We start from the raw sequence: 13,589 nt of genomic DNA on the forward strand, positions 1-13,589 counted from the left end.
AGATCAATTTCCAAAAGATGATTTTTTTATTCCTCTTTTTACTCAACTTTAGCATGGGTGTGTACACTTATGCTAAGCACATGTATTTGTATTCTAAATTTAGCTTTCAGTTGCTGACCTGCGCTTCACCTCAACCACAGCTAACAGACTGAAATAATGTTTTTGACAGCAAAACTGTACAGCACAAACACACATAAACACATTATGTTTGACAGCGGCTAATATATTATAAATGATATATATTGTATAGTACCTTGACGATGATGTACCACCCACCATCATTCCTCGCTTTCTCTGTTATGCAATGACTCTTGGGTAATGTGAGGAATCAACATCAAGCTCTCCCGTCACGTTCCTTTCACATCTCACTATACTGACCGTCTCTAACTAGATCATTACACTTTTTCTTTAGGTTCTGCACCGTTTCCCGGCCCTGTAGTCTGTGAGGTTGTGTCTTTTATATTTGTATGTAATGAGAAAGTTGTTTTTGATATCTTACCAGCTAAATCAAAGCCTAGTAGTGGTATTATACGCTTACACAATGAATATATTTTAGACGTACAGTATGACATTAAAGCATGTGAACAGTGAAAAAATGGCTTTTCTTCAGGCCTGGACTGAAGAAATCAAGCAAATTGGTATAGTGGTCTGGTCATAATGAATAGTGTATTTGTCAGAACGGTTATAACGATTTATTAGTGTTGACTGGTTTATATCATTCGCTCTACTGTTTGGAATATGCTTGCCAAGAACACTGCATTTCCATCGATTTTTATAAGAATTATGGTTTACAGAGCTTTTGACCAATGACTATTGCTGTTGTTCGTGATTGTTTACTTTTTATAAAGATATAAAAAAGGTTATTTTGGAGATAATTTTAGAGAATTATTTACAATTTCTTATCATAAGAAAATAATACTAAGGAATGTTCATCCAACCATTCATTCTCCAAATGACTTGTCCATTGTAGGGTCACGTGAGGAAAGTTCTTTGTTTGTTTCTTTGTTTCTTTCTCTTTTTTTGTGTTTTTTTTACTTTTCCAGAGCTTGAATTAGCAATTTAAAATTCCATCCATTCATCCATCCATCCATCTCTTCATCCATCCATTTATTCATCCACCCATCTATTCATCCATCCATCCATCTCTTCATCCACCCATCCATCTATTCATCCACCCATCCATCTATTCATCCACCCATCCATCTATTCATCCACTCATCCATTTATTCATCCATCCATCCATCTATTCACCCACCCATCCATCCATCCATCCATCCATCCATCTCTTCATCCACCCATCCATCTATTCATCAACCCATCTATTCATCCATCCATCTCTTCATCCACCAATCCATCTATTCATCCACCCATCCATTTATTTATCCATCCATCCATCCACCCATCCATCTATTCATCCATCCATCTCTTCATCCACCCATCCATCTATTCATCCACCCATCCAACTATTCATCCATCCATCCATCTATTCATCCATCCATCTCTTCATTCATCCATCCATCTATTCATCCACCCATCTAACTATTCATCCATCCATCCATCCATCCATCTCTTCATCCACCCATCCATCTATTCATCCACCCATCCATTTATTCATCCATCCATCCATCCATCTATTCATCCACCCATCCATCCACCCACTCATTCATCTATTCATCCATCTATTCATCCATCCATCTATTCATCCACCCATCCATCCACCCACCCATCCATCCATCCAGCATGCATCTATTTATCCACCTATCCATCCATCCACTCACCCATCTCTTCACCCACCCATCAATCTATTCATCCACCTATCCATTTATTCATCCATCCATCAATCTATTCATCCACCCAACCATCCATGTATTCATCCATCCATCCATCTATCCATCCATCCACCCATCCATCTATTCATCCATGCATCCATCCAACCACCCACCCATCCATCCATCCTTCCACCCACCCATCCATCTATTCATCCAACCATCAATCCATCCATCCACATACCCACATTGATCCATCCACCCATCCATCCATCCATCCATCCATCCGCTTTTCCACTGAGTTTTTTTTTTTAAATATTGAATTTATTTATTTTTGTAGTTATTCATTGCATTTGAAATCACAATTTAAAATTCCATGTTATTTCAATGACAAATGACTATGAGAACCCTGCCTCACGGTTCCTCACCCGTCTATTTCTCCCGGTGAAATTCCAAGAAACTCAATTGACATCAAGACTTCCGAAACGCCAGTGTTAAATGCTCCAGATGAGCCATTACACAGTCCACTGACATCAGAGTGTGTGTGACGCAGCGAGATACGCTGCCAAACGCCTGTGTGCAACACACTCGAGTGTAGGAGTACCTTGTTGTTACCATGCAAACGCATTCAAGGAGAAAACACAGAGAACCTTTCTTCTCGTGATTTACCAACATAATGCCTGCAGTAACAGGAAGTTGTATTTTGATGATGTTAATGATGATAATTATGACCTGGTAGTATAACGATAAATAGAAATCAATGTTTAAATTGATGACTAGAAAGCAGAGAGTGTTTAATTAGAAGCGGAGCAGCAGCACAATAGCATTTTTGTGAATACGGTACTGATCTTGAATAATTCTTGTTAACTACAACACTATCAGCTCCCTGCTTCCCATAAAGGTGCCGCTCTGTGAATGCACCAAATGAGTGACAGGCAGAAAGATCGGTTAAATAAAGAATCTCACTTTTCTTTTTCCTTCTGAGCACATGAACTGCCACCGAGACTGTTGTGAGAAAACTGTTCAGTGAGATCTGCCAGAAAATGGGGATATTTCATATAGAGTGTCATTCTATAAAAAGTCTTTTAAAGCACCTGTATTTTAGTCAAAGAAATTTCACTTGGTAATGAATTTGAATTATTTAATTAGGTCATAGTTTTAGCTTTACACTGACACTGCATGTATTTAAGTGATCTAAATGCAGAATAAGACATTTATGATTGATAAACTTTGTGTATTAGTTATAATATTTATTTTCCTCAAACATTATACACTACTGTTCAAAAGTCTAGGGTCCGTAAGATTTCATTCATTCATTTATTTGTTTATTTTGTGCGAGAAATGAATGCTTTTATTTAGCAAGCACGACCAAAATAAAAAAAAAAACACTGGGTAAATAAGTTCAGATCACTCATTTGCATACCGACATTGACAGCTGTTTAATGCACAATCACCGTTTTAGATCAACTAACTAATACTGTATAAGATTTCAATTTGAACTGAATGTGTATTAAATCTGCCGGTTTCAGAGCAAAACGCAAAGCTTTGACATTCACAGATGCGTGTCACTCGGTAGTGCTTAAAATTCAAATCTTTCAAATAAATCCTGTTGTATTCATCACATAACAGCTGGCTCATTGCCATTTTAATTCTCTGTAGCAACTTACCACAAAGCATTCAAATTGTGTATTGGTGCATATATATACACTCACCTAAAGGATTATTAGGAACAGCATACTAATACTGTGTTTGACCCCCTTTCGCCTTAATTCTACGTGGCATTGATTCAACAAGGTGCTGAAAGCATTCTTTAGAAATGTTGGCCCGTATTGATAGGATAGCATCTTGCAGTTGATGGAGATTTGTGGGATGCACATCCAGTTCCACCACATCTCAAAGATGCTCTATCGGGTTGAGATCTGGTGACTGTGGGGGCCATTTTAGTACAGTCAACTCATTGACATGGTCAAGAAACCAATTTGATATGATTCGAGCTTTGTGACATGGTGCATTATCCTGCTGGAAGTAGCCGTCAGAGGATGGGGACATGGTGGCCATAAAGGGATGGACATGGTCAGAAACAATGCTCAGGTAGGCCGTGGCATTTAAACGATGCCCAATTGGCACTAAGGGGCCTAAAGTGTGCCAAGAAAACATCCCCCACACCATTACACCACCACCACCAGCCTGCACAGTGATAACAAGGCATGATGGATCCATGTTCTCATTCTGTTTACACCAAATTCTGACTCGAGACAGAAATCGAGACTCATCAGACCAGGCAACATTTTCTCCAATTTTGGTGAGCTCTTGCAAATTGTCGCCTCTTTTTCCTATTTGTAGTGGAGATGAGTGGTACCCGGTGGGGTCTTCTGCTGTTGTAGCCCATCCGCCTCAAGGTTGTGTGTGTTGTCTCCATAACTCGGTTGTAACGAGTGTTTATTTCAGTCAAAGTTGCTCTTCTATCAGCTTGAATCAGTCGGCCCATTCTCCTCTGACCTCTCGCATCAACAAGGCATTTTGGCCCACAGGACTGCCCCATACTGGATGTTTTTCCCTTTTCACACCATTCTTTGTAAACCCTAGAAATGGTTGTGTGTGAAAATCCCAGTAACTGAGCAGATTGTGAAACACTCAGACACCAACAACCATGCCACGCTCAAAATTGCTTAAATCACCTTTCTTTCCCATTCTGACATTCAGTTTGGAGTTCAGGAGATTGTCTTGACCCCTAAATGCATTGAAGCAACTGCCATGTGATTGGTTGATTAGATAATTGCATTAATGAGAAATTGAACAGGTGTTCCGAATAATCCTTTAGGTGAGTGTATATATATAACATATCTACATTGGTGTATTCTGTACAGTACAGTGTCCAGCCATCCTAAAGTCCACTATACAGCAAACACTGCTGTGCCTGAAGGCTGTGACACAGCCCTCTTCTGACTGTCGCTCAGTGTTTGTCGGGTAGTTTTTGCAGTGTGTTCCACACGTCGGCTCTAGTCGGCCCCGTCGGTGACGGTTCACCCCATTCAGCATGTTGAACTGCCGTCAGGACCGTCGTGAAACTGATTGATCGGATGTTCAGTTTAGTGAACGAGTCAGTGCACGGGAATAAAAGCAAAAGTGATGACTGTGAACAAAGAGGTCAAGGCGGAATTTTACGTCATCTTACCTGAGCGTTTAAACAAGTAGGTTCAGAACAACATGAGCCACCTGGAATGAAGGAAGTCTTGCAATAACAGACTCTAAGAAAAAAAAGATACAAAAGCTGTCACTGGGGCTGTACCTTTTCAAAAGGTACACTTTTGTACCTAAAGGCTGCATATTGGTACCTTAATGGTACATATTAGCACCTAAAATGTACATATTAGCACCTGAAATGTACATATTAGCACATGAAATGTAAATATTAGCACCTGAAATGTACATATTAGCACCTGAAATGTACATATTAGCACCCAAAATGTTCATATTAGCACCTAAAATGTTCATATTAGCACCTAAAATGTACATATTAGCACCTGAAATGTAAATATTAGCACCTAAAATGTTCATATTAGCACCTGAAATGTACACATTAACACCTGAAATGTACATATTAATACCTGAAATGTTCATATTAGCACCTGAAATGTACACATTAGCACCTGAAATGTACATATTAGCACCTGAAATGTAAATATTAGCACCTAAAATGTTCATATTAGCACCTGAAATGTACATATTAGCACTTGAAATGTACATATTAGCGCCTAAAATGTACATATTAGCACATGAAATGTAAATATTAGCACCTGAAATGTACATAGCACCTGGAATTTACATATTAGTACCCAAAATGCTCATATTAGCACCTAAAATGTACATATTAGCACCTGAAAAGTAAATATTAGCACCTAAAATGTTCATATTAGCACCTAAAATGTTCATATTAGCACCTGAAATGTACATATTAGCACCTGAAATGGACAAAAGTTTACCTTTTGAAAAGGTACAGCCCCAGTGACAGCTTTTGTACCTTTTTTCTTAGAGTGCAATATGGGAATACAGAGTCATACCAAACGCTTGAATCTATCGATTAAAAAATAATACATCTAATACATTTACGAGAGCTTTACGATTGTTCTGTATTGGAGACACAGAACGAAGGAAGTGATCAGCATGATTGATATTCAAAAATGCTTTGGTTATTCACTATGTATTACGGGCAACTTTATTGCTTAAGTTGTCAATAGCTTTTGAACATGGTTTTCTGATTAGGAGCCAGATCTGGTTTTAAATACGATCGTGTGGTGAGGCTACGGTAGATTGTTTCAGTAACACGGCTCTGACCAGCCAGACTCTCCCTAAAGGCAAAGCACAGTTGAGATTATAACAGTTAAATGGCAGGGAAGTGTGTAAAAGCAAGGGCTGCTAAGACCTTTACTATAGATGCTTCCACCACAGAAATCAGTCACGCAGAACAAAGTAAGATTACGCAACCGTTCCCATTTAAGAAGTATGTGTAAAGCGTAGTGTTCTGTATTTGTGCATTTAAATATAAAAGTATGGCTTGAAGTTGTTTATGTAAATTGTTTGGTTTGAACTTTTTACAGTCTGCATCAGTGCTTTAATGAAGGGAGCTTTTATAAATCTGGTTTGGGTGGCTTTTAGTGAAAACAGCTTCCATTATTATAACTCTCCATAGAAAAATAGAGAGAGAACTGGAAATGATGAGAGACTTGCTGGTCTGGATCAGGAAATGCACATGCGATAAAGTATATATTATTTTTCTATGAATTATCAAGTATCTTGCAGTGAAATCCATGCAGTGCAACTGTGAAGTCAGAGTACACTCAAATTTAAGGGAACCACACTTTAGTTAAATACATGTTTGCTAGTTACAAATTTTAATTTATTGATTTAATTAAACCTTTTAACCTGTGTGCCTCAATTAAAAAAAATTACACATAGAAATGTCTGTGTCAAAAAACTGTCATAAAAATTTGATGCTATTGGCCAAACCTGGAAAAATGGCACCATCTGGTAAAAAATTGTACAAATTAAAACTTTGAAGCCTTGCCAACAAAATGAAAGCCTCTTAACAAAAATTGCATCATTTTATAGTTAAATGGCCATGGGATTAAAAAGTGCAATGGGTTTTAATGGGTTTCAATGAGGACTTCTTTGTCCAAAAGATGCTGAGTGGTATTACTTTGTGTACCTAGTGCAAATTTATTATTTTTTTTTTAAGAAAAATGGTGAAATAGTAAAATTCCCCCAAAAAGACACACCTGTGCCAAATTTTATGCAGTTAGCATTAACACAGGCAACGTGATCAAAAAAACAAAACTGAAAAGGACAAAAATGTCCAAGGGTTAAGTTGCAAACATTATTTTTTTATAAGTTCTGTTGACATATTAATGTTGATCATTACATCAACTTATTGTTGGGTGTAATTTACATTAGTTTCCATTAGTTGATTTAACAAAAAACTTAAAGGGTTTGTTCACAAAAAAAAATCAAACTTTAATGATGCCTCTTACTACATTTCCGGGGCTTGAAAGTGGTAGTGATAACTTTGGAAGTTGAGCATTGGATTTAGTTCTCAGCAAGCTTTGCATATAACTGGATACGGAAAATAAATATTGAATTGAAGTGTTATTTTATGTTTTTTTAGTAAAGGGACAGACTTCATGCTGTTATGTTTGACATTTAAAAGAGTTTCTGTTGAAGCTTTTGTGGTTACCATTGTTCTGAACAGTAGAGTTCGTGGTTATGGCTGTGGGTGGCGACATATACACAACATTTACTCAGTGAGCAATGACTGTATGGCAAGCCCATTTTAGCTTTTATTCATTTCCAGGATATGAATTCTTGAAATCAACAATTGTAGTGAAATGTCACCATAGGCTGCCATTCAAAACCAATTGTTGATATCAAGAATTGATTTCTTACTAGTTGAAATTCCAATTCCACAAATCAGAAATACAATTATTACTAGTAAAAACCTTTAGTTTTGATATCAAGAATTCAATTGTTACTAGTTGAAATGTCTTTTCTTGAAATCCACAATTGAATTGCTACTAGTAACAATGATCATTTTTGATATCAATAATTCAATTTTTCCTAGTGTCATTGTTCATTTCTGATATCATGAATGTGATTGTTAGTAAGAAAGCCTCTGAAATAATATTTTTAGATATCTAAAATGAACATTTTTACTTGTACCAATTAAAATGTTGATATCAATAGACATTTCAACTAGTGACAATTTAATTATTGATATCAGGAATTTGCATTTTTACTAGTAACAATGTAATTATTGATATCAAAAATGATATTTCTACTTGTAAAAAATCTATTCTTTATTTTGAATGGCAGCCTATGGTGAAATTTCACTAGTGAAAATACAATTAGAGAGCATGCAATTAAATTGTTGATATCAAGCATGAATAAAAGCTAAAACGGCTTGCCATATAGTATATACTGCTAATAGTGACATGTAGGCCTAATATCTTATTCGTGCATTAAATTTACATGCGTTTAGGATGTGACATGCTTGCTTTTGATGTCAACTCAATTAAATAAATTGATAACACATCTCCAGATCACAGGCTATCTACTGTAGATGTGCTGCAGTTTTCCCCAGGCGAACACAGATGGTCAAGTCCGACTTCAGGCAGTGTGGATTATGATCTCTGATTTCCTTAGAAGATTATCGATTAAAAACGCGTATTTTCATTTGGTTTCTTGCACAATCTATGATGACCAGTGCATGATTTGTAAATGAATACATTTTGATATTTGCACCTCATGTTGTTTTTCTGAAGCACTATGAGGTCATGATAAAAGAAGAGAAAGAGAAGAGAGCTAAAATGATATGGTTGCTTAAGCAAATGTGTTGTTTGCTTTTCTTTACATTATGGTTAGGTTTGGTGCAGAGTTTTAAACATGAAAGAGCATTAAAGGAGTAGTTCACTTTAAAATTTACTCTTCCCCATGTCATCCGAGATGTCCATGTCTTTCTTTCTTCAGTCGAAAAGAAATTAAGGTTTTTGATGAAAACATTCCAGCATTTTCTCCATATAATGGACTTCAATGGGAACCAAACAGTTCAAGGTCCAAATGAGAGTTTCAGTGCAGCTTCAAAGGGCTTTAAACGACTCCAGATGATGAATAAGGGTCTAATCTAGCGAAACGATCGCTCATTTAAAAAATAAATAACAAAGTTTAAGTTTTATAAGCACAAACGCTCGCTTTGCTCTGTTCTGTGATACACGTTCGTGACTCTCCTGTTCATCAAAATGAACGGAGTCATTTGTTTGATTCAACGAACGAAAAGAACAAATTGACTTGGAAAAAGATTCATTCATTTTGATGAACAGGAGAGTCACGATCGCGCATCACAGAACAGAGCAAGGCAACCATTTGAGCTTATAAAACTTAAACTTTGTTGTTGTTTTTTTTTAAATGAGCGATCGTTTCGCTAGATAAGACCCTTATTCATCGTCTGGAATTGTTTAAAGCCCTTTGAAGCTGCACTGAAACTCATTTGGACCTTGAACCGTTTGGTTCCCATTGAAGTCCATTATATGAATAAAATACTGGAATGTTTTCATCAAAAACCTTCATTTCTTTTCAACTGATGAAAAAAGAATGACATGGACATCTTGGATGACATGGGGGTGAGTAAATTATCAGCAAAAGTTTTTTTAAAAGTGAACCACTCCTTTAACCTTATAACGTCACTCAACGGACACTGAATTGAAAACAACATGCTTGTTTTACCCATTAAAGGCAGCTAAAAATGACACACACACACACACACATACATTGGATCTTGGTTCAGTTTGCTCTAAATTTAGCAGCCATTGCTGACTTCTATAGACATGCATTACATCATGTCTCCTCATTGGGTTCACTTATTTCTAGAAATATTCCTGTCTTTTTTCTATGACATGGATAAATTGCAGGCTTAACAAGCTGTCTTAATAAGGGAAGAGATGGAAAGAAAATGAAGATGTAGAGTGTGGCTAAATGAGCAGATGTTTTTGGTATAATGAGAGGACGAGTGTGTGTTGATGAAAGCAGCTTCTGTCTGTGGGAGGAGAAGGGACGCACATCTGTCTTCTGCTCACTGACCTCAACAACACTTCGACTACTACACTTTTTAATGCTTTTGAAAGAACTACGTTTTGCTCAAGTGATTTGATTTGAAAACAGTCATATTGTGAAATATTATTCAAATTTAAAAAATGGTTTTCTATGTGAATATAAAATGTAATGTATTCCTGTAATCTTCAGCGTCATTACTCCAGTCTTCAGAAGTTTCCTTCAGAAATCATTAAACTTGATTATTATCAATGTTGAAAACAGAAAATAGTTTTGTGTAAAACCATTTTTTATTGATTTAATGCTTCCTTGCTAAAACAAAAAAAATGTACTGAACCCAAACTTTTGGAGTGTAGCAGATAACATTTCAAACACAGTTTCCTACATTGTTGTCATGTGATCCAATTACTTTGCCAGTTTTGTTAATTTAATAAGATCGTGACTTATATTAAATCCTGAAAATGAAAGGTCACTGTGAGCCAATTGCATTGTGGGATATACATTAAACACAAGTTATTTACTTGTCGTCTCCGCTAATAAGATCAGATGGAATAAATGTGGTTACACTTTGTTTTAATTATACATTTACATACTGAGTAATAATAATTATAGAGCATTAGGATTTGAGCTAGTTGCATGTAATTATGCATAATTTACTGTTATTACTACAGTTAGCACATGCAAGGACACAGTAAAATAAAGTGTTAGCAGAGACATAAATTAACTAAAATATTATAATTAAAGCAATAGTCAAATTGGATTAGCCAATCGCAAAGCAACTGTAAATTGACTATAAACGCACACATATTACCCTATTCTGTTTGACACATCCTAATATTAGCAGCTGGCAGAATCCTTCATATCCACTCATTAATAATACATTAATATTATAATCATGCCCAATAACACCCCGGACATGGTAGAGCCCGACTGATAAAGGATTTTGAAGGCCGATACCGATACAAATATTTTTGGGTTTTAAAATCCGATATTCCGATATATCGGCCTATATTTTATTTATTTATTTGTTTATTTTTTAAACTGGACATGATAGTCACAAATTTTGTCATGCTTATTTGAGTTAAGAGAACTGATGTGGATGATCTTTTAATTGTTATTCAAGAAATGTATGTATAGTGACCAACTCAACGAGTGTTGCCAACAGGAACGGTGTAGAGTGCCCTCTGGTGGACAAACTATACAACTCCAACACTCATGACATGGTTCAAGCGTGTTTCGTCCGTTTTTATTTTATTTTTGAAATATTAATTTATCGGCCATTATAACTGCCGATACCGATAGTTTGGAAAATGCCTAATATCGGCCGATAATATCGGTCTGGCGATATATCGGTCTGGCTCAAATATATATATATATATATATATATATAGGCTACAAGCTAAGGAAACTAGACGAGAAACAGGTGAACCAAATCAATCAGTAACCATAGCAACTAACAGTCAATGTGAAACGCAGGAAATAAGGCACGACACAAACATAAACAGCTGTGCCAGTGACCTATCATTTCCTTATTATTTTATCTGCAAGTACAGTTTTGAAAAACACTATAAGCTTACATTGAAATGCAATTAAGCACACTTCTTTTTCACACACTCGCCTTTTAGAAGTAGCCTAATATGCAAAAGATGTATATGTGTATTAGATTGGACAGCCATAAAACGTTTGTGTTGTTTCCATGTTATTTGTTCAGGGTCAGAACAGTCTCGCCCGCAGCACACACTCACTCACACACTCCTCCCTGTGGCTGCATGGAAACGTTCATGTCTCTGAAATCCACTGGCAATCTGAGCCGTGGGGCACTGAACACTTGAATGAGTTTCTGTCAGCGTGTGTAGTTGAGTGTGTGTTAATGTGATCATGTGGGCGGCTGCTGCGCTCTGTAATAAAAGCCAGTAGTTTGGAGCAGAGCTGGAAGGCATAACTGTGTGTGTGTGTGTGTGAGTAATCACATTTATTGGAAAGCAATAGAGGTGCTAGCAGATGTTACAGCTGTAAATTGCTTGTAGTGTGTGAGAGTTGTAAGAGAGGTTAGTGTGTATCAGGAAATATATGTGCTGTTTGCTAGTACATTGTTTCTGTGGAAAGACCCGTGTTCAGAATCGGGCAAATCATGGCTGTTGTGTGTGTGTGTGTGTGTGTGTGTGTGTGTGTGTGTGTGAGAGTATCTAGGAGATAAAAATGTGAAAGTTTTGGGTCAGTACGTTTTTTTTCTTTTATGTGAAAAGAAATTAATAGTTTTATTCGGGATGGATTTAATTGGTGAAAAGTGATGGCAAAGACATTTATAATGCCATAAAAGATTTCCGCTTCAAATATTTCAAAGAATCCTGAAAAAAGATGTATACAAGTTTCCTCACTGTTTGATAATAATTAGACATTTTTATTGAGCAGCAAATCAGGTTATTAGAGTGATTCCTGAAGGATCATGTGTATGGAAGACCAGCTCTACCATAAATAAATACAGAAATAAATAAATGCTCAATAAATAACCATAACATTAATTGCCCCCAAAAAATACAATAAACAAATAAATGTAAGTAGAAATTAATTTATACAGTGAGACATGAATGTATTAGCACCTGTAAAATGTACATATTAGTACCTAAAATGTACATATTAGCACCTAAAATGTACATATTAGCACCTGAAATGTACATATTAACACCTAAAATGTACATATTAGCACCTAAAATGTACATATTAACACCTAAAATGTACATATTAGCACCTGAAATGTACATATTAGCACCTGAAATGTACATATTAGCACCTGAAATGTACATATTAGCACCTAAAATGTACATATTAACACCTAAAATGTACATATTAGTACCTAAAATGTACATATTAACAACTAAAATGTACATATTAGCACCTGAAATGTTCATATTAGGACCTGAAATGTACATATTAACACCTAAAATGTACATATTAGCACCTGAAATATACATATTAGCACCTGAAATGTACATACTGTATTAGCACCTAAAATGTACATATTAACACCTGAAATGTTCATATTAGTACCTGAAATGTACATATTAACAAAAATGTACATATTAGTACCTAAAATGTACATATTAACACCTAAAATGTACATATTAGCACCAAAAATGTACATATTAACACCTAAAACGTACATATTAGCACCTGAAACGTACATATTAGTCCTAAAATGTACATATTAGTACCTAAAATGTACATATTAACACCTAAAATGTACATATTAGCACCTGAAATATACATATTAGCACCTGAAATGTACATATTAGCACCTGAAATGTGCATATTAGCACCTGCAATGTTCATATTAGCACCTGAAATGTACATATTAGTCCTAAAATGTACATACTAGCACCTAAAATGTACGTATTAACACCTAAAATGTACATATTAGCACCTGAAATGGACAAAAGTTTACCTTTTGAAAAGGTACAGCCACAGTGACAGCTTTTGTACCTTTTTTTTCTGAGAGTGTATATCTCTTAATTAGCTTCTTTATTTATTCATCTTTGTAATAATTACCTCATTTATTTAATCTCCGTTATAATCTTCAACTTTATTTATTATTTTTTTTGCATTTATTTGTGTACATGTTATAATAGTTTTGTCTGTTTTATTCTTCCTTTGTATTTTTTTACCCTATTTATTTCTTCAATGCTATTTCTGCCTGTCGTTTTTACATTTCTGTATGCATTTCTGCCT

General features: G+C 35.7%; 2 protein-coding genes across 6 annotated transcripts in view; both read left to right on the forward strand.

The window, feature by feature from the left end:
• dlg4a (discs large MAGUK scaffold protein 4a) overlaps positions 1-13,589 on the forward strand; it is a 146,417-nt gene that overhangs the window by 97,564 nt on the left and 35,264 nt on the right. The gene's annotated exons all lie outside the window — the stretch shown is intronic.
• On the forward strand, positions 1,088-11,695 carry LOC148981550 (uncharacterized; the record flags this gene model as incomplete). Its single annotated transcript, XM_089129743.1, has 2 exons — positions 1,088-2,067; positions 11,575-11,695. Coding segments are annotated over 2 exons (1,101 nt in total), but the record flags the coding sequence as incomplete, so codon positions are not given.

This window comes from Pimephales promelas, chromosome 4 (genome assembly GCF_988280905.1).
Source record: "Pimephales promelas chromosome 4, fPimPro1.hap1.1, whole genome shotgun sequence".
Lineage (NCBI taxonomy): Eukaryota > Metazoa > Chordata > Actinopteri > Cypriniformes > Leuciscidae > Pimephales > Pimephales promelas.